Raw genomic sequence first — 25,793 nt, 5'->3', positions numbered from 1 at the left:
TCTGTGAGCAGGATTTATGGAGAGACAGCTTCGTGACTCAGAAAAAAAATAATTTCTGTAAAAATGCTGCCTGCCCAACAGAATGGACTTCTTTGTTACGGAGTGAGATGACAGATACTAGAGGTGCCCAAGAAGAGTGAAATGGCCGTTCATCTGAAGTGCTATGGAAAGCATTCCTGAAAATGGGAAATCTTGGATGTGATTCCTCTTTCTGATTTTATCCTAGGTTTGTGACAATTATTTAACCCCCCTGAACCCAGCTTCCTCATCTTTAAAAATGAAGATAGTAACACTGATTGACAGTCTTAGTGAGAGCGTTAAATAAGACATGCACAATAGCACAGTGCCAGTCAGCTCCTTCTCTTTCTGTCCCGGTGGCTATTTGGACTAGACACTTTCAGGTTCATTCTATCTCCATGATTCTAAGAATTTGCCATGTCATCGCTTGAAGGACAGTTTCAGCCCTTTGATTAAATGAAGTTTCTGGGTTATCTTCAGATTTAATTGATTCTTATCATGTCTAGTCTCATTAATATGAATAACTAAGAATAAATTAGTTCAGTTCTCACCACCCCCACCATCATCACTAGCAATATGTAAACAATAATAATTAAAAAGTTTTTGGCTGTGTAAGTAGAAAGATTTTCCTCTATGGAGATTAGGGTGGTAATGACATGAGATCAGTGGTTCTTCATCCTAGATGCCCTTAGAATCACCTGGTTAATAAAAATGGTATAAGCCTTGGCATAACCTCTACCCTAGACAAACTGAATCTGGATCACTGGGGATGAAGTCCTTAAATTAGTATATCTTCAAAGCTGACTTCATGTGATTCGAGTGAGGAACTAGGGATGAGAACCAGTGGTCTAGGTGCATTTTAGATTCCTTTTGGTTATTCAGTAATCTCATGTAGCTTAATTCTCTTAGGACACACTTTCTCTGTGACTTTCAGCCCTTTTGACATGGGGCCACTGAGCAAACGGTCAAGAAAGAATTCTTGATACATTTTTGGTGCAAAAAGGTGTTTTTATTAAAGCATGGGGACAGGACCAGTGAGCATAAAGAGCTGCACTGGGGTCATGAGGAGCGATTGATTATATACTTTTAGGCTGCGGGGGGAGGGTAGAGATAAAGAAAGTCTCTAAATGCATTTCCATATGCTAAAGAAGACTTACAGGATCCTGGAGGTCTGGCTGGTCTCAAACTAAGGTTGCCCTTAGTCTCTAGCAAAACATCAACATTATTAAGGCAGCCAGGAGTTCCTTGAGGAATGTCACACTCTGCATGTCTCAGGTATTTGTCAATAGGCTGCAAGTTGTAAGGAAATTTAATTTTATCTACATTTCTCCTGCCTTTGTTCTCCTCATCACTTTTATCTATTAAATTTGGTTATGCTGGTATTTCATTATTGATTTTAATGTAAGAAGTGAACTCCATAAGTTTTTTTCCTTGCTAATTGACCACAGCTTTGTATTAAACTTCTCACTAATACCAGCATGTATCTTTCCCAGCTCTCTTCTCTGAGGAAGATTTGTAAGATTAATGGCAGATATGTGGACTTCTGCCTCCTCCTTCCTCCCCTATTCTTTCCTTGTTATCCAGAAGCCTGGGGAAGCTAAAAGCTTTTGGAAATGGCCAATCTGCTTTGCATGCGTATTTTTCCTTATCATGATTGAGGAATTTCAGATATGGGAATTAAAGTCTCCCCTCAAAGCACACAGGCCTGTGGGGTAAGCTTTCCTTTCATGTTTGTCCAGGACAGAGAAAAAACAGCGGCTGCCAGCCCTAACAACCTATACCCCTTTGCCTTGAATTCTAGAGATTTTCCTGGTTGGCTTTCGGGCAGGGCTGTGTCCTTGAAAGTTGTCAAATTTGATTGAAAAATTGGTGTACTTTGAGTGAGTAGTTAGGCATTTCAGTATTAGCTGTAGCTGACTTAGGTGCTGATGTAACTCATCTCAGCTACTTGCAATGACCATAAGTTAGGTGATAGGAGTGTCATAGCAGTTGATCAGTTATTCCGTCTTGGAACATTACATTTATTCTGAATGCTCAACAGGCTTTTGTGGTAGACAGTCAGTGTGAAGGGAGGGCAAGCTGCAACTTTATTCTACTTGAGACTTAATGCAGGGCCAATCCAATGCATTTGTATACACATACATGCACATACTCAATAAAGCTTTCTATGTGCCCATAAACAGAAGAGTAATTAGTAAGGCCATTAATTAAGAACCTGCTTATGACTGTATTGTTTTTGATAATCATTTATTAACTTAAACAAGACCTTAGGATGACTGCTATTTGTTGTAAATATTGAATCAGACTGGGTTTCTGGTGGGAAATGTGTGATTGCTAGTCACACATTCACCTCACATATCATCATTTTATACCCACAGATAATTATTGATGGAATGAGCTAAAGCTATTCAATTAAACCTACAGGTATTCATAGTTTATAGTTTGTTGAGTTTGTATAAATTATAACCCCAAATTAGCAAATTTACTAATACTGTAATTTTTTTTCTTTTTATGAAAACTTGAGCTTTGCCTTTGGTTGGTGTATAATTACAGGTCCCACAACACCTCACATGTATCTCTATTGCCCAGTTTGCTAATATGTTATTAAGGGGTTTAATTAACAAAATCTTAAAGTATCTTTGCTATAAGGCTGTTGTCTCTACAAGATCATACACTTGTAAAAACAAGACTTTTCATGCCCATCAACTCTGGATTAGGTCCCTCTGTGTTTCCCCTTTAATAGTATACATCACACTTGTAATTATTTGTTTAATAGCCATCATCTAGATTGTAAAACCGTACGACAGGGACCATGTCTAGTGTTTTCACCATTGTACCATTTGTGTTCTGCATCATTTCTGACACATAGGAGACATACAATATATTTATGAATGAGTAAGGATGAATTAATAATGGGCCCAGAATACAAATGGCGCAGAGCAAACAAGAGTGGTTTTTTCCCTTACCTCTCAACATCCCAGCTGGGCAACCACAAAGCTATATTGTGCTGATGGCTCCATCTACTGGCCGCATAGGAATTTATGTAATCTACTACGTGTCTCCAAACTTCTTGGTTATTCCTTTCAAAAGAGGAGAAAATCCTAGATACCATCAGCACAATTTTTTTTTAAATCTTTTTCTTTTCTTTCCTAAAAACACAATCCTGGTCCTTATTATCAGACCAATTTGAATACCTTCCTAAATATTTTCCATCATTCCCTTTGCTCACTCCTACCAAAAATTGCCCTTAAACATCCCATTCAAGTTTCCCCACTCCAAATGCTTTATGTTTCCTTGCAGCAGTGTTTTTCACACTGTAGATAACAATCCACTGATGGTTTGTTAAATCAATTTGATGGGACACCAGTAAAATATAATTTTAAAAATCTGAAATATAATAAAAGAAATCAACATACATTACATGTAGTTGGGGAAATAATGTTCCCTGAAATTTTTGTTTCAGTTTTAAACACACATGCACACACACGTACACACACACACCCTAGCACATACATGTAATGGATTGGGTTGCCAAATATTTGACCTATGAAAACCACAGTCAGTATGATTAAATTTAATAAGTATTATATTAAAATCCTTCAAGCAGTATTTTGTGGTTGTGAGACTTGAGTTTTAATGTGGCTTCTGCTGTATAGTGACTCAAACATAATCTTTCTTTTTTTTATTATGTTATGTTAATCACCATACATTACATCATTAGTTTTTGATGTAGTGTTCCATGATTCATTGTTTGTGCATAACACCCAGTGCTCCATGCAGAACGTGCCCTCTTTAATACCCATCACCAGGCTAACCCATCCCCCCACTCCCCTCCCCTCTAGAATCCTCAGTTTGTTTTTCAGAGTCCATAGTCTCTCATGGTTCATCTCCCCCTCCGATTTCCCCCCCTTCATTCTTCCCCTCCTGCTATCTTCTTCTTCTTCTTTTTTTTTTTTAACATATAATGTATTATTTGTTTCAGAGGTACAGGTCTGTGATTCAACAGTCTTACACAATTCACAGCACTCACCATAGCACATACCCTCCCCAGTGTCTATCACCCAGACACACCATCCCTCCCACCCTCACGACTCCAGCAACCCTCAGTTTGTTTCCTGAGATTAAGAATTCCTCATATCAGTGAGGTCATATGATACATGTCTTTCTCTGATTGACTTATTTCACTCAGCATAATACCCTCCAGATCCAACCACGTCATTGCAAATGGCAAGATTTCATTCCTTTTGATCCTGCATAATATTCCATTATATATATATACCACATCTTCTCGATCCATTCATCTGTCGATGGACATCTTGGCTCTTTCCACAGTTTGGCTATTGTGGACATTGCTGCTATAAACATCGGGGTGCATGTACCCCTTCAGATCCCTACATTTGTATCTTTGGGGTAAATACCCAGTAGTGCAATTGCTGGATCGTAGGGTAGCTCTATTTTCAAGAGATTGTCTTTTTTCCATTGGACATTCTTTCCTGCTTTGTCAAAGATTAGTTGACCATAGAGTTGAGGGTCCATTTCTGGGCTCTCTATTCTGTTCCATTGATGTATTTGTCTGTTTTTGTGCCAGTACCATACTGTCTTGATGATGACAGCTTTGTAATAGAGCTTGAAGTCTGGAATTGTGATGCCGCCAGCTTTGCTTTTCTTTTTCAACATTCCTCTGGCTATTCAGGGTCTTTTCTGGTTCCATACAGATTTTAGGATTATTTGTTCCATTTCTTTGAAAAAAGTGGATGGTATTTTGATAGGGATTGCATCGAATGTGTAGATTGCTCTAGGTAGTATTGACATCTTCACAATATTTATTCTTCCAATCCATGAGCATGGAACGTTTTTCCATTTGTGTCTTCCTCAATTTCTTTTATGAGTATTTTATAGTCTTCTGAGTCCAGATCCTTTGCCTCTTTGGTTAGATTTATTCCTAGGTATCTTATGGTTTTGGGTGCAATTGTAAATGGGATCAACTCCTTAATTTCTCTTTCTTCTGTCTTGTTGTTGGTGTATAGGAATGCCACTGATTTCTGTGCATTGATTTTATATCCTGCCACTTTACTGAATTCCTGTATGAGTTCTAGCAGTTTTGGGGTGGAGTCTTTTGGGTTTTCCACATAAAGTATCATATCATCTGCAAAGAGTGAGAGTTTCACTTCTTCTTTGCCGATTTGGATGCCTTTTATTTCTTTTTGTTGTCTGATTGCTGTGGCTAGGACTTCTAGTACTGAGTTGAATAGCAGTGGTGATAGTGGACATCCCTGCCGTGTTCCTGACCTTAGGGGGAAAGCTCTCATTTTTTCCCCATTGAGAATGATATTTGCTGTGGGTTTTTCATAGATGACTTTTATGATATTGAGGTATGTACCCTCGATCCCTATACTCTGGAGAGTTTTGATCAAGAAAGGATGCTGTATTTGTCAAATGCTTTTTCTGCATCTGTTGAGAGGATCATATGGTTCTTGTTCTTTCTTTTGTTTATGTATTGTATCACGTTGATGGATTTGCGGATGTTGAACCAACCTTGCAGCCCAGGGATAAATCCCACTTGGTCGTGGTGAATAATCCTTTTAATGTACTGTTGAACCCTGTTGGCTAGTATTTTGGTGAGAATTTTTGCATCCATGTTCATCAAGGGTATTGGTCTGTAATTCTCCTTTTTGATGGGGTCTTTGTCTGGTTTTGGGATCAAGGTAATGGTGGCCTCATAAAACGAGCTTGGAAGTTTTCCTTTTATTTCTATTTTTTGGAACAGTTTCAGAAGAATAGGTATTAATTCTTCTTTAAAAGTTTGGTAGAATTCCCCTGGGAAGCCATCTGGCCCTGGGCTTTTTGTTTGTTGGGAGATTTTTGATGACTGCTTCAATTTCCTTAGTGGTTATAGGTCTGTTCAGGTTTTCTATTTCTTTCTGGTTCAGTTTTGGTAGTTGATACATCTCTAGGAATGCATCCGTTTCTTCCAGATTATCTAATTTGCTGACATATAGGTGCTCATAATATGTTCTTATAATTGTTTGTATTTCTTTGGTGTTGGTTGTGATCTCTCCTCTTTCATTCACGATTTTATTTATTTGGGTCATGTCTCTTTTCTTTTTGATAAGTCTGGCCAGGGGTTTATCAATCTTGTTAATTCTTTCAAAGAACCAGCTCCTGGTTTCATTGATCTGTTCTACTGTTCTTTTGGTTTCTATTTCATTGATTTCTGCTCTGATCTTTGTTATTTCTCTTCTCTTGCTGGGTTGAGGCTTTATTTGCTGTTCTTTCTCCAGCTCCTTTAGGTGTAGGGTTAGGTTGTGTATTTGAGACCTTTCTTGTTTCTTGAGAAAGGCTTGTATTGCTATATACTTTCCTCTTAGGACTGCCTTTGCTGCATCCCAAAGATTTGGAACAGTGGTGTTTTCATTTTCATTTGTTTCCATGAATTTTTTAAATTCTTCTTTAATTTCCTGGTTGACCCATTCATTCTTTAGTACGATGCTCTTTAGCCTCCATGTATTTGAGTTCTTTCCATCTTTCCTCTTGTGATTGAGTTGTAGTTTCAAAGCACTGTGGTCTGAAAATATGCAGGGAATGATCCCAATGTTTTGGTACCGGTTGAGACCTGATTTGTGACCTAGGATGTGATCTATTCTGGAGAATGTTCCATGGGCACTAGAGAAGAATGTGTATTCTGTTGCTTTGGGATGGAATGTTCTGAATATATCTGTGAAGTCCATTTGGTCCAGTGTGTCATTTAAAGCCTTTATTTCCTTGTTGATCTTTTGCTTAGATGATCTGTCCATTTCAGTGAGGGGGGGTGTTAAAGTCCCCCACTATTATTGTATTGTTGTCAATGTGTTTCTTTGCTTTTGTTATTAATTGCCTTATATAATTGTCTGCTCCCATGTTAGGGGCATAGATACTGACAATTGTTAGATCTTCTTGTTGGATAGACCCTTTAAGTAGGATATAGTGTCCTTCCTCATCTCTTATTACAGTCTTTGGTTTAAAATCTAATTTGTAGGGCGCCTGGGTGGCTCAGTTGGTTAAGCGACTGCCTTCAGCTCAGGTCATGATCCTGGAGTCCCGGGATCGAGTCCCACATCGGGCTCCCTGCTCGGCAGGGAGCCTGCTTCTCCCTCTGACCCTCCTCCCTCTCATGCTCTCTGTCTCTCATTCTCTCTGTCTCAAATAAATAAATAAAATCTTTAAAAAAAAATCTAATTTGTAATTAGAAAATCTTATTAAATTAAAATCTAATCATATAAGGATTGCCACCCCAGCTTTCTTTTGGTGTCCATTAGCATGGTGTAAATGGTTTTCCACCCCCTCAGTTTCAATCTGGGGGTGTCTTTGGGTCTAAAATGAGCCTCTTGCAGACAGCATATCGATGGGTCTTGTTTTTTTTATCCAATCTGATAGCCTGTGTCTTTTGGTTGGGGCATTTAGCCCATTTACATTCAGGGTAACTATTGAAAGATATGAATTTAGTGCCATTGTATTGTCTGTGAGATGACTGTTACTGTATATTGTCTGTGTTCCTTTCTGGCCTATGTTACTTTTAGGCTCTCTCTTTGCTTAGAGGACCCCTTTCAATATTTCTTGTAGGCCTGGTTTTGTGTTTGCAAATTCCTTTAGTTTTTGTTTGTCCTGGAAGTTTTTTTATCTCTCCTTCTATTTTCAATGACAGCCTAGCTGGATATAGTATTCTTGGCTGTATATTTTTCTTATTTAGTGCTCTGAATATATCATGCCAGTCCTTTCTGGCCTGCCAGGTCTCTGTGGATAGGTCTGTTGCCAATCTAATGTTTCTACCATTGTAGGTTACAGTTCTCTTCTCCTGAGCTGCTTTCAGGATTTTCTGTTTGTCTCTGAGACTTGTAAGTTTTGCTCTTAGATGTCTGGGTGTTGACCTATTTTTATTGATTTTGAGAGGGGTTCTCTGTGCTTCCTGGATTTTGATGCCTGTTTCCTTCCCCAAATTAGGGAAGTTCTCGCTATAATTTGCTCCAATATACCTTCTGTCCCTCTCTCTTTCTTCCTCTTCTGGGATCCCAATTATTCTAATATTGTTTCGTCTTATTGTATTACTTATCTCTTTAATTCTGCCCTCGTGATCCAGTAGTTGTTTATCTCTCTTTCTCTCAGCTTCTTTATTTTCCATCATTTGGTCTTCTATATCACTAATTCTGTCTTCTGCCTCATTTATCGTAGCAGTTAGCGCCTCCATTTTTGATTGCACCTCATTAATAGCCTTTTTGATTTTGACTTGGTTAGATTTTAGTTCTTTTATTTCTCCAGAAAGGGTTTCTCTAATATCTTCCATGCTTTTTTCAAGCCCAGCTAGTATCTTTAAAATCATCATTCTGAAGTCTAGTTCAGACATCTTACTAATGTCTGTATTGATTAGATCTCTGGCAGTCGGTACTGTCTCTTGTTCTTTTTGTTGAGGTGATTTTTTCCATCTTGTCATTTTGTCCAGAGGAGAATAGAAGAATGAGAGAACAAAATGCTAACAGGGTAACAACATCCCCAGGAAATATACACTAAACAAATCAGAAAAGACCTGAAATCGAGGGAAAAGAAAGGGAAAGAAAGAAAGAAAAAAAAGAAAAAGATAAAAACAAGCAAAAACAAAACAAAACAAAGAAAACAGAATATGATCAAATATGATCAGCCTGGTGCATGGATCAGTGCCACACACTAGATTTTGGGCATATTTTGGTCTGTTAGAAGAAAGTGCCTCCCAAAATTTTAAAGAAAGAAAAACTTATATATGTACAAAAATAAGGGTTAATACGATGAATGGATGGAATATAACTGTAAAGATGAAAATTATAAAAGATTTTATAAAAGGAATTGATAAGATAAGAAGTTGGTTGAAAAAAGAAAGAAGAGGATTTAAAAAAAAAAGGGAGAGAATGTGATCAGGCAGAAGACTAGAACAAAGCCATACACTAGAGATTTGGGGTATATTTTGATCTGTTAGAAGAAACTGTACCACAAAATTTTAAAGAGAGAACAACTTATATATATACCAAAAATAAGGGTAACTACTATGAAGGGCTATAATACGACTCTAAAAATGAAAAATAAAAAAAATTTTTTTAAAAAAGGGATTGATAAGATGTTGGTTGAAAAAGGGAAAAAGAAAAATTAAAAAAAAAATACAGTTAAAAAAATTTAACTTTGAAAGACTAAAGAATCATGGGAAAAAAAGCCATGAATTCTCTATGCAGTATTCCCCTAGCGCTGGCGTTCTGCCATTCTCATTGATCGGCAGACTTGGTCTTGGCTGGCTGTTCTTGTTCTGGGGGAGGGGCCTGTTGCCGTGGTTCCCAAATGTCTTTGCTGGAGGTGGAATTGCCCCGCCCTTGCCGGTCCGGGCTAAGTAATCTGCTCCGGTTTGCTCTCGGTAGCTTTTGTTCCCTGCAAGCTTTCCATACAGCTTTGGAGGACAAGAGTGAAAATGGTGGCCTCCCAATCTCTGCCCCGAAGGAGCTGAGAACTTGGGGCCCCACTCCTCAGTGCGCCCCCAGAGAAAAGCAGTCAGTCACTCCCATCTCCCCGGTCTCCGGCTGCACTCCGTGCTCACCCGGCCTGTGACCGAGCATTTCTATCTCTGGCACCCGACCCTGTGTGTAGTCTCCAAACCCAGCAGATCCCCACGGTGCACTCCCATGCCACTCCTCCCAGGGGTGGAAGGAGAGTCTCCCCAGATCTGTCACTTGTTGGGTCCCTGCTGGAAGAGCAGTGGCCCGACTGCACAGCGGGTCATGGTTTATGGCAACCCCGAGCTGAGAGCCCACTCCTCGGCTCCGTCTCTGCAGCTGGCTTCCCCGCTCCAATACCTGGGAGCTCTGCTGCACTCAGACACCCCCAGTCTTTCTGTGACCCCGAGGGTCCTGAGACCACACTGTCCCGCGAGGGTTCCATCCCCTGCTTAGCCACTGGAGCAACGTCCCTCAGCAGAGTAGACTTCTAAAAAATTCCAATTTTGTGCTCCGCTGCTCTGTCACTTGCCAGAAGCGGCCATTGGAGGCCCTCTCCCCTGCTGTGTATCCTCCCAAATATCACCTTGGATTCACTTCTTCGCACGTCCTACCTTCCAGAAAGTGGTCGCTTTTCTGTTCAGAGAGTTGTTGCTATTCTTTTCTTCGATCTCCTGTTGAGTTCTTAGGTGTTCAGAATGGTTTGATCCCTATGTAGCTGAATTCCTGTGACTAGATGAAATCCAGGTCTCCTACTCCTCCACTATCTTGCTCTTCCCTGCTCAAACATAATCTCTTTGAGCTTCAGATTTCTCAGCTGTACAATGGGGAAAATACTTAATTGGTAGAGGCTACTGTGAGAATTGAATAAGATAATACATGTAAAATATCTATGACAGTGTTTTATATACAATTTGTGGCCAATGACTACTAGTTTTCTGCTTATCCAAACATATTTCCTACTTTTATCCTCCATTTTCACCAAATTGCTCTTTCTGAAAATAGCCTGAAATTTTTCACCTCTAATCCTTTGTTTTAATCTCTCTCTCATATGTATTACCTTTCACATCTCAACTTACCTAATTCCTGTCCATTCTTCAAAACCCACATCAATTACCACCATCTCCATGAAATCTTCCTTGATCATTGTAGCACCCAGTGATTGCCTAATAAACCCATAGGAGCAGTGATCATATATCTATAGACCCCTGCCAGGAGTTTTTCAGGGTGGGGATTCATGCTTTGTTCATAGCGGGAGCTCTGCAAAAGCTTACAGAATGAAAGGAGGAGAGGTTCAATGGCAGTGGCACCATTGGGGTGAGAATGAGTGAGATCCTCTCTACAACTTAGACAATGCCATGGGATTTATAATACTCTCCTTATGTTTTTTTCTCCCCTTGAAATGGCCCAATATTTTGTTTTCTTCTTTGCTTAAAGGAAATGACTTTCATGCCTTAAATATGAATGTTGAGCTAAGGAGTAAAAATCAAAAGAACAGAAAAGGTAAAAGGCAAAACAATATTTTCTTTTTATGGTATGGTTATTTATCCATTATCCATCAATAGCAACCTTTAAGCCTCTGTGGATTAATTAAAATGAACAAAATTGGATGTATATCTGCTTTTTCAAATAAATATAAATTAGCAGTTTTATTGCTATAAAGGTTGTCTAGGTTCAGCTATATTGAGCCATTATTTCTGTTTCTAGTCACCAGATGGCCATGGATATGGAGAATAATATTGAAAAATATCACCTCAATCTACAGCCCCTGGAATCAAAGGTGAAAATGTAAGTTATTTCAAAGTTTACATTAAAGCATTAGTTTTACAGTTCTTGTTTTATGAACTTCTAGACTACTCTGGTATTTGGGAGTACAAGAATTAAGGATTTATTTATTTCACATCTATATGTTGAACATTATTTCTTCTTTGTTCTGAGCAGCAACAAAACTGTTTTGGGCAAACAGCACCATCTGCTGGATAGTTTGGGGGATTATTTTACTGTCACTATGTCCTCATTTCTTGGTTTTTCCCTTTTTAGGCACAGTGCAGCTCTTCAGCATCCACTCGCATTTTCCACTGTCTTTCATCTCAGTTATGTTGTTGATTCCACCTTGGAATAACTTGGCTATTTTTACATTGGGCCATTTCCTTATTATATATACACACACACACACTTTCAATCCTCTTCCTCCTATTTCCATTCCACCTCTCATCCATATATTTTGGAAAAATATCTCTTCTTTTTCTCTTCATTTCCTGTCATTTTCCTTTTTATTCTCTCTTAATAAGGCCAAATGTGAGTCCCCTTCCCCACTACAAATGACTGTTACATAAAGAGGGTGCTAAGAAGGGATGCCTGTATGGCTCAGTTAGTTAAGCATCTGACTCTTGATTTCAGCTCAGGTCATGATCTCAGGGTCTTGAGATCAAGCTCTGCCTCAGTCCTGGGTCAGGGCCCCCACCTCAGGGGCCCCTCACAGAGTCTGCTTGGGATTACCTTTCTCCTTCTCCCTCTGCCCCGTCCCCTGCTCACATCCTCTCTCTCCCAAATAAATAAATAAATCTTTTATTTAAAAAGATACTGCTAAGAACACCTTAATATTAACAAAAATGAAACAGGCAACTTCCAAAGTGAGACAGGCTATATTCTAGAACAAAATAGCAACTTTCTAAGACCATATTTAAGTAAAGAAGGGACCTATCATAATCACCTTAGAAGCAATTTTAAACTATGCTTGCTTTCTGTGATCCTTTCCCATTCTGATTTTCCCTCAGGGGTGCATATAAAAATTTTCAGTGAGATCCTATGTAATATCTCACACACACACACACACACACACACACACACACACAGCTTAACACTCTGAGAGGCATGTATCCGAGAATTTAAACATGTCTGAGCTTGGCTAGGACCACTGATTATTTGCAGAAAAGCCCAAAGAGAAATCTTTTAGAAAATAAGTCACCCTGAAGAAGGGAGCCTTGAGGTGTATAACTTTGAAGAACAATAAGCCATGGATTTAGGAACAAAAATGATGCAGATATATAATATCCTGCTGGATAAAAGCAAATATTAACATAAACCCCTGCCAATTTACATTAACCCTGGTTATCAATAAAAAGCTTGTCTCTGAGTGAGAACATAGAGATACCGTCAAGATAAAATTCAAAGATGGCTTCTGAATCTGTTAGGTCCCTCACTAGGAAACTCTGTGTCATGCTTACTAAATGAATAATAAATCAGGCTACCACATTTTATGCAACCTTTTAAATGAAAAAGTGCTAGAATGGAAAGTTGTTTGTGTGAAAAATTAGAGTGTTTGTTTTGAATGCTGAAATGAAGCTAGGAAACCTCTCCAGTCTTTTTTGGTTTTCATCATCCCTAAGATGTAGGCAGAGGGGCAGGTGCCAGGAGAAGGAGCAGGCAAGAAAAAAAAACTCTCTGGCTGAGATTCCAGCCAGCTCAGAGAGTCTGGGACTTTCCCTGTAGCTGGCTTGATGGAGGAGTCTCAGCTCAGTAAGGTGAAAACAGAATGTTTTTATCTCTTCTAATAACTCTGAACCCCATTTCCACTCACTGGAGGGGGATGAGGGAGAGAAAACTTAATCTTGTCCAATAATGGAATTTGAGTCCCATCGGGGACTCCAGTTCAGTGACACTTGTCTAATCTGGCTTTTAAATTCTTAACACTCATGACAGGTTGAACATCTCCCCTCTAAACACATTAGATCTTTCCTACAGCTGTGCAGCTTGCTCTCCTCTGTATTCTCTCCTCTTCCTAGTTGCCCTTTCTCCTTGGTATTACCTCTCCCACCCCTTATGTGCCCCAGGATTCCCATTAATGCGAAACACTTAGCTCCTAGGCATTGATTCCTTAAAAATAGCTCTAAGGGTTGGGGCTCTGTGAGAAGGGTCATTTGGTCTCCCCTAAGTCCCCACCAATGGTGTAGGCTGTGCCTTTCATTGTGTCCCTTGCTCTGCTGGGACTGTCTCCCTCAGACTGACCTTGGCATCCTCAAAAGGGTGGATCTTGGCAAACCCTCATTTCCACTTCCCAAGGGATTTTCTTTAGACCTGCAGAGCACTGGCTATGAAAGATGGGGCTTTGTCCCAGGTTCCAGAGTCACTGTCAGACTTCACAGGCTTCCTTTCAGGGTCTTCTGGCTTTTGTTGGTGGGAACCTGCTGAACATCGAGAGAAGTGAGGGAAGTGAGGATTTACTATGCTATAAAATCTGCTTTCCTGGAAACTTTCCTTTCCCTTCCCTGACAAGGAGGAGAGGGTTAGTAGGTTCCAATGAAGGTTTTTCTGGACAGTCCAACCTCTGCAAGCCCTGAGGTGGGATGCACCTTGGCAGGCCAATCTGTGAACATAAAAGACAATAAGGAAGATGAGAACTGTTCTCAAGTGTGGGCTGCCTCCATCATATACCTGCACTAGTAAGAACTTGAGGTCAGGGTTGGATGGGGCAGGAAAGTCTTAGTTGTTTCCTCACACTCAGGCCAACTGAAAAAAAAACAATTTGATAAGAAAGCCTCAACCTCTATGTGGAGTGCAAAGTATCAGTGGAAAGAAGTAGAGACCTGCAGGGAAAGAACACATGTGAGTGTGGGGGTGGAATTTAGAGGAAATGTCAGGAAGGGTATATTACCTGGTTCATGAATGCAACCGTTAACGGGTAATTTTGAGTTTTAGACTTGAAGGATTAAAGGACTGTGTCAAAAGGGAAGAAGCAATCAAGGTTGCACAGCTATTAATAAAAAGTCGTTTGGGGAGGTGAAAGGCAGGTTTTCTGAAGATCAAGCAAAGGCAAGCCTCTCAAGTCAGAAAATTTAGTGAAAGCAAAAGTAATAGTGAAAGCACCACAGTAAAGGCTCTCAACGCAACTCTAAGACTAAAGACAAATGTATTCTTAAGAGGCAAGGCTGGAATGAGGGCCTGGGGATGAAGGCACACATCAAAGGAACACAGGCTCTAGCACAGTGGCCTGACTAAAAGGAAGGAAACAGACTCTCCAAATCCCATAAAACTGCTACCCTTCACATGGGGGGGTCACATGTTATATGTTGTAGTAAGATCTAAAACGCATCTTCTGAATACAAACCATCACTTAACAGTTGTTCATTAACTGTGTGCAATCCCTCTCCTGATGTTTTAGCAAAATATTTATTTTGTTATGGACAACATAGGCATCTATTGACTACAAGTCATTTTTTGAACATCTGCTTGTTAAATGTGTCCAATTTCTCTCATTTTTTATTAATGTATTTGATGATCTAGTGATGAAACAACATTTAGATTCTATAAAAGAGAGAGAGACACACATACACAGACAGACAGACAGTGTAGACAGTGTCTACACTGGAAGAAAACGACAATTCCCAGAAGAATTTCAAAGATATTTCTTGATAAAGCCTTGTTAAATGTCATTTGTTTGAGAGTAATGCCTATCAACTTTGGTCAAAAGTTTAATTTAAAGAAGACATGAGGGAAGAATGGTTGAGAGCATAGACCTTGGAGTTAGAGCAAATAGGAGAAATCCCAGCTCTGCTCTTTACCCACTGTGTGACCTTGGGAACACTGCTTACCTATCTGGGCCACAGTTGCATGCCTCTATAAAATGATAACACTAACCATGTCAAAAAGGATTGTAATGAGCTTTCAATGAGAAAATTTAAAAAAAAAAATGACCTAATGTATCTTTTCCATGGAGTTATACTGTTTCCAATCATGTTTTTATGCCAAATTGGGCTAATAAAATATTGCCCTTAAGGATCCTTAGGAACCCAGCATATCATATCAATGTATATGATTAGCACAGGTTTGAGGCTGACTTAGATTCCTTACAAGAATTGCACAGAGGTTATTGTTATTACTATTTTGTGGGTAAGCACAATGTAGGCCAGTAATGTTAGTATTCTGCCCAAAGAGCACAACTAATGAGAAGTAAACTGAGCAAAACTTGTATCTCTGTAAACACACTTAGTTTCTGGGGAGTTCAGTTCAAGATGGCTAATGCAGGAGATCCTGAATTCACCTCCTCCCACAGACATACTGAATTTACAGCTACATATGGAACAATATCCCTTGGAAAAAAAAACAAACCTAAAAACTGGCAGAGCAACCCCTTTATATCGGGCAAACGAGAGGGAAACCACATCAAAACAGGTAGGAAAGGCTGGGACATAATCTTTCAGTAAACCCCAACCCCAGTACAGTGACTCACAGTCAGGAGGGAACTCAAAATACAGAAGTTCCTCCTGAGGAATGAAGGATTGTACTGTACATCAGGCACCCCAAATACTAAGACCAGCACCTGAAAGACAAGCCTGCAAAACATTTGGCTTCGAAGATCAGAGGGGTTCCAATGCCCATGAGACCTGCAGGGCTATGGCCACCTGAGGCAGGGCTCTTAAAGGGCCTGTGCGCAGACTCACCTGTCCCAGGACCCCATGCAGAAGTAGCCCTTTGAAAAGTGCCCAGACTTTATGTGAAAAAGACTGGTCTCCTAATTTTGAAGTATGGGTCTGAGAGCCAGAGGCCTGCTGGGATTTTCTCTCGGGTCAGAGAATGGTGGGAGCCATCTTCCTGCTCTCTGCCTTGCTAAAGCTAGTGGGCACCATCTTTTTAAATTTTTTCTTTTTATTTCTTGACTTTTTTTCTCTCTCTTTTCTTTCTCCCTCTCCCTCTCCCTCTCCCTCTTCTCCCTCTCTGAGAAAGAGGTCCTATATCCCACGGGACTATGGCAATTAGACATAGTTCTTGGCAGACCACCACTCCCAGGGCACTGCATAGACAGCAGACTGAAACACACATCCACCTTTCTGAGAAAGAGGTCTATTTGCTGGTCCAGGAGCTTTGGCCTGAGTGACAGGCTTCTGGTTTTAAACATATCTGGGAGCCTACAGAGCGGGTCTCAGGGAATGGAGGCCAGTGGATGCCATCTTTGTGCTGTCCCTCTGCCTTGCTCCAGCTCACTGGAATCTTAGAGGAAGGAGCTAATAGTTTTGTCTGGGGCCCTGATTTTTGCTGCTGCTGCCAGGGGATGTCTCTATACCGCCTGGCTCTGGTGGCACTAGCCGTCCCCATAGGACTGTAACCAACAGAGGAAGAGTCTTAAACAGCTACCGCCCCAGGGGCACAGCAAGAGGCAACAGACCCAGGAGCTCAGTATTGATGTGAAAGAGGCCTATTAGCTTATCATCATAGCTGCAACCTGAAGGGCAGACTTTTAATTAAACACACATTGAAGGACTGCCTATCAACCTTTTCTAAGTCCTCAGAGGGCAGGCACTGTCCTTGAACTGTCCCTCTGCCACACTCCGGAGCCCTAATGTGTCTTGGAAGGGAGCTCTTATACATGTCTGGTGTCCCGGCCTTTACATTTGGTGCCCTGGGTTTTGCAGCTGACCAGGGGAAACCTCTTGGTCGCTTGGCCCTGGTGGCCAGGGGGCTCGCATTCCTGGGTCCTGTGGGACTGTAACAGCTGGAAAGACAATTCTTGGCAGGCTACCGCCCTAGGGCCCTGAATAGACAGCAGATGAAACACACCCTTAGCCTCTCTGTGAAAGAGGTCTATTTGCTTGACCTGGAGCTTGGGCCTTAGGGGCAGACTTCAGATTTGGCACACATCTATAGGCTACAGAGATGCTCCCAGGGAATATAGGCCTGGGGATGCCATCTTTGTGCGCTCTCTACACCTCACTGCAGCTCACCCAAATCTCCCAGAAAGGAGATAATACACTCGTCTAGAGCCCCACATTTTGCTATTGCCACCCAGGGGACATCTCCAGATCACCTGGCTCTGGAAGCCAACAGAGTTTACAACTGTAGCCCCACAGGAATGTATATATTTGCATACTTTAAAAGCTGCTGCCTGAGGGCTTGGCTTCCAATCAGCCTGAATTCAGGTTCTGATTATGAGCCTCCCCCTTAGGACACTTATGGGTCTTGGCACACCTTCTGCTACTGGGAGCTATTAGAAATAAAATGGGCTGTTTGGATGTCACAAAGGTTGAGAGACAGCCAACTGCTAGGGCAGGGTTCATCTGCTGCACAAGGCCAGCCATTTAAGACTCAGAGAGGTGGCTGTTTCATCTCACACACAGAAACCAGTAGGGAGTATCAAGCAAAATGAAGAAACAGAGGAACATGTTCCAAATGAAAGAACAAGATAAAGCTTCAGGAAACAAAACAAAACCAACAAAAAAGAAAACCTTAAACAGAGATAAGTAATTTATATAATAAAACAGAGATAAGTAATTTATATAATAAAGAATTTAATGCTCATAAAAGTACTCACTGAACTTGGGAGGAGAATGGGTGAGCACAGTGAGAACTTCAGTAAAGAGATGGAAAATAAAAGAAAGTTCTAAACAGAGGTCACAGAGCTGAGGAATATAATAAACACGTTTAGTTTCTAAGCACACTTCCTCATGAGGTAAAACTTTTTCTTCTTTGAGGATTTATTGAGTTATTCCTGGACTACAATATTAGGAGAATATATTTGTTGATCACCTACTAACCATATTTCTAGAACTGTGGCAACATGATGGACACTGCCCTCAAGGGATTCACAGTCTAGTGGAGGAAGAAGACTTCTTGGAAAAGAGTTACCTGGATTAGCCTAATCTGACACTCTTTTTGCATGGTTAATATCTCAGAGAGCCACTGGTCTCTTCCATAGACTAAGTAGCTTCTGTGTGCCTTATTTCTAAAGTGCTTTCTCAATCTTCAGAAAGAGTGTTCTAGAGAAAAGGCCTAAGTTGCCCAAATTCCATCTGTGAGGGATTTGGGAGTTCCTGACCATCAAGGTGGTCATAGGTGTTGGTGAAGGAACCTGCAGAAAGATCCAGAAGGGCATAAGTCCATGATGCTTAGGAAGTATCAACAATCAAATGAAGTCAGGAGTTACAAACTAGGCAGAAACTGGAATGGAGTGGAAGCAGGCTTAGAGATACAGGCAAATTCTGCGGAAAACCTGCCTGTTGCATGCAGTGGCCCTTCGCTGGCCTTTGGGCAGGTTTGTGACAGGATACAGGGTTGAGGCAGACACCAAATAATGAAAACATGGCTTATCTGTTAGGGTAGCTTTTAGTCACACATAGAAAATTAAACAGGCTTAAACAAATAGGGGTTCTATTTATCTACTCAAAGTCAAAATGTGACACGCCAAATCCATCACCTTGATTTCCTCTCCCTTTCTGCCTTTTGCTGAACCATGAGGGGGGAGCACAATGTAATGGAAAGACAGGGGATCCGGTCCAAATGTCGGGTCTGTCAGTTAGCTCCCCTCTTGTTTCCTGAAACTTGTCGAGGACTCCTGGTTGTGAGTAAAAGAAACTCAACTCAAACTAACTTATGTATTAAAAAGAGATTATATTGGATCACCTAACAGAAACATCCAGGGGCTAATGTGCTTCAAGCATATATAGACCCAGGTAATCAAGCATCATCAGACATCTCTGTCCTCCTTCTTCTGTAAGCTCTGCTCAGGATATTATAGCTTCATTCTCGTGTGGGCTCTCCCAACATTGTGGCCATGGATTGGTGGGTCCCCAGTGAAAGGTGAGTGCTGGAACAAAATGAAAGAAAAATTAATGTTGGGCAGGCAAAAACTACCATTATGATGGTAATAGTGCCTTCCTCACATTCCACTTGTGGTAAGGATTGAATGGGAGAATACACATAAAAAGAGCTATATGTAATTAGATGTTACCTCCCAAGATACTCAGACTTCTGTCTTCTTTGATGGTATCCTTTTTTCCCATCCCCAAATTTAGCCTACTTGGGTAATAATGTATTTTGAAGTTGTAAAAATTATTTGGTAACATTTAAAAACTAGTAACTTTCAAATAAAAACCAGATTTCTGACTGTTCTTGATAAGTAGTAAGATCTGGCAACAGTCAACTGTGCCAAGATGGGGTTCCTTCTCCCAAGGGGCAGGAACTGCCCAGTCTGCCCCCAGCCTCGCCCTCGGAGACATCTGGGATGCTTCTCCAATCTTCACAGCCTCATGCCCTACCACTTTCCTCTGGGAACCTCCTGCCTTCTGCCTGGTACCCTCACCTCCGAGGCTTTGCCCAAAGGCCTTTCCTCCTCCTTCTTATCAATCTAAATCCCCTCCATCCTTCAAGGCTACTTAAAGCACCAGGACTCCCTGGAACCTCCTCTAAGCATCACAGCTCGCAGAGCTCTGTCTTCTAGGCAAGGATACCTTGTAGGTAAGGACAGCCAGTGACAACCAGGACTGCACCAGCTGTAAGTTCCCAAGTGGCTGTGAGTGCAGGAGGGAGCCACTGGCACTGTGAAACAAATGGGGATGTATAGAGAGATGGCAGAGGCAGGCGATGACACCATCCCTGACATGGAAGACAAACAGGAGCTGGACAAGCAAAAAAATTATTGAAAAATGTATTTCTCATCTACTTTGAAATAAGCCTCTATATTTATAATTCAAAATATAGGAACACACACAATGTGTTCCTTTACTGCAACCAGCCTTTAAAGAATTGTATTGATAGCAAGGCTTAGTTTTAGAAATAAAAATGTCAAGGTAGTTGGTGTTCAGGACTTACCCTGCAGCCTTAAAGGAGACTTGTGAGTAGGAATTGTGGTACAGCTGGGATAAGAAGGCTGAAAAGTGATTTTCCATGACTGAGGGATGAGGTGCTTCTACATTTTGTTTTAATTCCCTCTTTCGGTAAAATAGCATTTGGAGATTGTATTCAGAGAGCTAATTATAGAACAATTTAATCTACAAAGTGGTCAAATGGGAGTAAGCAGTGTGTGATGTAAATAGTTTCCTATGATTCAGAAAGTACTAATAGCATGATTCCACCGTTTAAAAAATATCCAATGTAGCAATTTAGATAATAGTGAAGTGACTGGCCTCTCATTTTTAACTTCTGAGTTAAAAAAGAATAAAATATAGTATAATATGCTTTCAACTAAGTAAAATTGTTTCCATATATGTGGACAAGGATAGTAAGGTAAGTATTCAAAAATTAAAATAGCTTTTGTATTAAGGAGGGAGGAGGCTTATAGGTGATTTTAATACACATTTTAAAGGTATTCAATTTTGTCGCATTCTCTGTCAACTAAAAGAGGATATCCACCCACCTGGAAGAAAGGAATGTTGCCTTCTTAATCTCTGACTTAAGAAAACTGATAAGTCACTTTCCAGGCACCATAGAACCAGGAAGGGGAAGGGGATACTTTACGTGAAAATTCACCTTTGTTGATCTCACTCCAGTTTTGCCTGGCATTATTTGTTTGGTTCTTTAAAGGTGTCACACTGCCCCCTGGTGTTCAATAAACTAAAATGTAAACTCTCAAACGGCTACTACATTTTCTTTCTATATTTTCTGAATAATCAAGACTATGAGCAAGCAAGAGAGAGAGAGAGAGAGAGAGAGGAACACCTCAATATAAATGTGTGGGTATTCCATGCCTTGTTACTGTTTTATGTTTTTTAAATAGCCTTTACAATGTCACTTTTTTTTAAGCCCTTGATGGGCAGGTTTACAACCTTTAGGTGCCCTCCAGTGGCAGAACTTATTAGCAGGACTCTGGAAGACCCTAAGCACTTCAGATGATGTAGAAATTATTAACAGTTTCCAAAAGTTTGCTACTCCCTAATAAAATGGGTCCCTGAAGAAGCAACAAGACTAACAAACTCTTACAGAACCTTCTTTGAGATTCCGTTTAAAATCTTTAAACCAAATAAAAGTAAATAAATAAGGATATATTTTGGAGCAAGCCTTGTATAATAAAACAGTGACCACATATAATCCAAAGCAGGGCCATATCCTGCCTTAATAGGGTCTGAAGTGTATATATAATTTGGAGCCCTCTTTAAAAAAACCCTAGAAGGTATCTACTTTTGCAATTTTATACAAGCCATGAAGAGCCGCTCATAGGATCTTAGAAGAAACTCCTGGCCTGTAAGGGCCCCTGAAGCTTATGTTTCATAGTTTCAGGGGAAATTGGCCTTTACCCAAAGGTATTGTTTAACTGCAGCTTTTGGACTTTACCTTGAGCATTATAATTCAGAGCCTTAATAAATTAGGGGACAGGTATAAATTTAGTAACATGGTAGCATTTTTGTGGCCTTTCTATCCTCTGATTACTGAGAATTAATCATCTTTGAACCATTCTAGCCAAGTGAAAATAAATCAGTTTGTTTATAGAGAAACAACTTTAATTGCCTTAATTGTGTGTGGGAAGAATTATAGAAGATCAGATACTTCCAGGAGTCTAGAAGAGATAGTAATGGAATTAATGCAACTATTTAAAACTATTTTAAAAGGCTGATTCTTAAAAATTGGTCTTCATGTTTGGTTAATTTCCAGGTTCACTGATCACTGTGAAAAACTAGACGTTAATCTCAAAGATTAGAAACCAGTCCAGGCGGAAAAAAATTACTTAGCTTTCACAAAGAAGAGCTTTCTATTATTCGAAGCAGATGACTTTGTTTTGATACTAATCACAGGAAATAAAAAAGCTTCCTTGGGTAAAATTTCAAATAGTCACCTAATCTAATGTGTTATTTTAGTTTTTTGAATAGTTCATATAACTTTCAGATATTCTGTCCTCTCTGTCCATTCCTTTATTTACTTATCATATATTACCCATTTCCTTCCACAGTATGTAAAAATTCATGACCACAGGGCTCTTGACTGTCTTGTCCCCAGAGCAGGGCCACTGCGTTTGGCCAAGTAGACTACACTATAGAGCATCATGGGATTTTCTTGGCCTTGAGGTCTGTGCATATGGCACCCTCTAGAGCTGCGTTGCAGTCACTGTGCAGCACCTAAGGCTGACCTTGGCTCAGAAGAGTCCCTCAACAAGGCTATATTAGTGCATGAATAAGTGATATGTCAACCTATTTATTATTTTCATTTGAAATATAGGATGAGAAATTGAAAGATTTTACCTCCCATAAATCAAAGTACATTTACATGTGCAGGCCAGTTTCACTTTGATGACTTTTTCTGACTAAGATGATTTGGCTTAGTCTGTGACTGTCAAATCAGTAAAATAGAGAACCGGTACAGGTCTTCTGATTTCCCGTGTCACATTCTATGTGCTACATTTTCCCTGTCTCCAAAGCCAATTTCTTCAGACACCTTGTGCTTTTCTGAGTCTGTGGGCTGTGACCAGGTAGTGACAGAGCACGTGCTGTTTTGTTTTGTTTTTCCAGCATTCAGAGAGCCTGGCGTGAGTACCTGCAGAGGCAGGACCCCCTGGAGAAGAGGAGCCCATCCCCACCCTCTGTGTCCTCGGAGAAGCTGAGCAGCTCTGTCAGCATGAACACCTTCTCAGACAGCAGCACACCCGTGAGTGCCATGTTTCCTTTTTATGGCCTGATGGGCCAGTCATTTGATCACCAGGTCTTGGGTTCCAAGAAGGAAATGTTGAGATGTGAGCAGGTGGTTTGTTGTTAGGTGTATCTACATTGCTTACTTGCTATATTTGAACCCATGGTGAGTGTTTTGTCATCTGAGAATGAAGACATGATTCATAAGCGTGAAGTGTACTTCATCAAGTCTGAGAGAATCGATTGTATTTGACCTCAACCTAAACTACTCATTTGTGTGTTTGCATTCCTCTATTACTAAGAATATCCTTTTCCTTTTCTTTATAACAGTGTGTTCCCTTTAGTCTGTGCCTCTGATAGAGTTTTGTTGTGCTAATATGATAGAAGATTAGTTTGGTTATAGGATTATAAAGAGAACTTTTACAGGAAGACTTCAAAGGGGTCACAAACTCAGGAGTTGCAACTCAAATGCCTACAGGGGCCGGGTAAGAAACCGTTGTGGCTGATGTGGGCTAAGCTGTGACTGGCTACTGAAGAACACAGGCCTTACCTAAAGGGGTAGCCCCACTTGCATCCCAGATATGTTGCTATGCAGGGATGCTGGACAGACAGACACTGCCAAATGTTGTTTCTTCTCTTAAGGGATGCCAGAAATTCAGATTTTTAAATGTTGGCAACTAGTAAGAAAATTTAAAATGCAACTAGACCATGCCTGCAGATCACAATTATCCCAGAGGCCACCTGTTTAAGAACCCTGGTACACAGTGAAGGAATGGGAACATCTGCTGGAAGTCTTTATTTAAAAAACAACAACAACAAAAACAAACCTATACCAAATGTGGTAGGAAATAAGTGATCGGGTAACTGTAATACAGAGTATTGTGAATATGGCCATTGTGATCATGTATGATAGTCACTGGAATACACAGAAAGAAGTTAGGAAGAGAAATGAAGTAACTATACAAGTGTTATTATTTTCAAAAAAACATGTTTCTTGACTCCTTTGTAATCATGTTTATTCAGTGGTTAAAGGGCTCCCCAGCAGCCAAAATAATGTATTCACATTTGGATCAAACAAAGGTTGCTTTGACATGTTTTCAGATGATTGCATTGCATGTTCTTTAATAAACAGTTTTATCTGTTATGGATTCTAAAGAGAGAGCAGTAACTTGAGAGCAAATAACAGTGGCAGAAGATCTATTTTTAGCAAACAGCAGAAATTGAATACTCAGTGAATCTGTGTGCCTTTTTAAAACAATTTTTTTGCGGGGGAAATGACTTGTCTGAACTGGCCTTACGATCACTAGAGGGTGCTGATGAGCCATATTGGAAAAGGTCTGTTGCTTAAGTGTGTATTTATCTCATGATTTGCAAGTCAAAAATAATATGAAAATTAAGTGTTTAGGATGCCTTTGCCGTGAATGACAATAGAATTAATTTAATAGAAATTAAGTGACTGAATATTTTATTTGAATGATGGAAACTGAGTCTCAGAAATCATTCCGCCCATGAGTTAAAAGTTTGGATTTACTGTCTTTGTATTTTCTCATAGCCCCAATTCCTGACAGTATCAACCATTGCTGTGTCCAGTGACATATGATGGTTTTAGTGTTGCTTTAGGGTGGTTAACCTTTTGACTGTATTGAAATTCTGGAATAATCTATCTTTGTTTTATATTTACCTTGCCATACCACTTAGATTCTAGCACCTTAAGTATTTTTGTGCATAAATGCACGTTCTTCCCCCATGGATCATCATATAAATGTGATGTGCAATACCTTTTGCACAGTTTTGCTAACAGTTCTACTTTATTTAATTTAGCCTGGCCTCCAGGTCCCCTGATGTTTCTTAGTAGAACAGATGTCCTCTCTCAAATGTCCCCAGCAGTTTGGTTTCCTATAAGGTGTCTCAGAATGAATTGGGAGTGGCATCCTACTCCACCACTGTATCATCATGCCTTATCTCTGTGCTCATGGGTCCAGGATAACTCTTTTCATTGTGTGGAAGTCTGGCTCATTCCTGATTGCCTATAAACAGTGAGAGTCAAAACATTTTCAAAAAACATTATTGGAATTAGCTTCAGAAAGCAAGCAGACCCTGCCCAGAAATCTAGTAGAGGTTATTAATTATAACAACAACTTTGGCATTGATGGTGGCAGTAACATGACACTAAATATGTAAAATAAAATATGAAAATATAAGTTGCTGGAATATCCCCAAGTCTCTAGTTTGTCAGGCGGGTAAAATATCCAATTCATAATTTTTAAAAACTTTATGCTTTGTTGTTTGGAGCTGGTATATCTAGTTAAGGTTGTTCTATTTCCCATGATCGTCACTTTGTTTGGGACCTCTTTCAGAAGATTCATTCTTACATCTTTTGGTGGTCACAGCCCCATGAAAGGAAAATGACTCTGCTCTACTTTGATCAGCCTACCAGACCCACTGGGTTCATACATATTCTCAGGGAGTTCCAAATAGGAAGACTTAGTGTTACTACTCTCTGACAAATAGACCTCAAGTTTATGGAGGGGATAAGGATGAGCCCTGGTCCACCTTGGCTAAGTCCTTGTGCTGAGCTGAGAATGATGCTCTTGCATGCTTTTGCTCTCTTTTGGCTAAGCATAATGGTTAATATAGTTCTGAGAATATTCGTGCTCTAAAATATATAAGAACAGTAATGTTTCAGTATGAGATCTCATAATCATTATCTTAATAAGAGCTGAGTACTTGTTATGTGACAGGCATCTTGCTAATGGCTTTCCGTGGATTATTTCACTAAATCCTCTCACTGACCATATGTAAGAGGTATATTATTATCTCCATTTTACAGATGATGAAAATGAGACCTAAAGAGATAACTAACTTGCCTTGAGTTACTCATTGAGCTGGAGCCATCATGCTGCACTATTCTACTATATTATGCCACTTGAAAATAAGCCTGCATTTAGACATAGTCAAGCAGAGGAAG

The 25,793-nt window shown here is 40.1% G+C and overlaps 1 protein-coding gene across 1 annotated transcript in view; it reads left to right on the top strand.

The window, feature by feature from the left end:
* Positions 1–25,329, top strand: part of IQCJ (IQ motif containing J) — a 30,601-nt gene extending 5,272 nt beyond the window's left edge. The window contains exons 4-6 of the mRNA XM_021702628.1: positions 11,208–11,288; positions 22,709–22,940; positions 25,183–25,329. Coding sequence (XP_021558303.1) covers positions 11,208–11,288; positions 22,709–22,940; positions 25,183–25,329 — 460 coding nt within the window. The remainder of the gene's footprint in view (positions 1–11,207; positions 11,289–22,708; positions 22,941–25,182) is intronic.
* Positions 25,330–25,793: the final 464 nt, after the last annotated feature.

The sequence above is a fragment of the Neomonachus schauinslandi genome, chromosome 1 (genome assembly GCF_002201575.2).
Source record: "Neomonachus schauinslandi chromosome 1, ASM220157v2, whole genome shotgun sequence".
Lineage (NCBI taxonomy): Eukaryota > Metazoa > Chordata > Mammalia > Carnivora > Phocidae > Neomonachus > Neomonachus schauinslandi.
The sequence above is the reverse complement of the archived record's forward strand: the minus strand, read 5'-3'. Positions and strand labels throughout refer to the sequence as shown.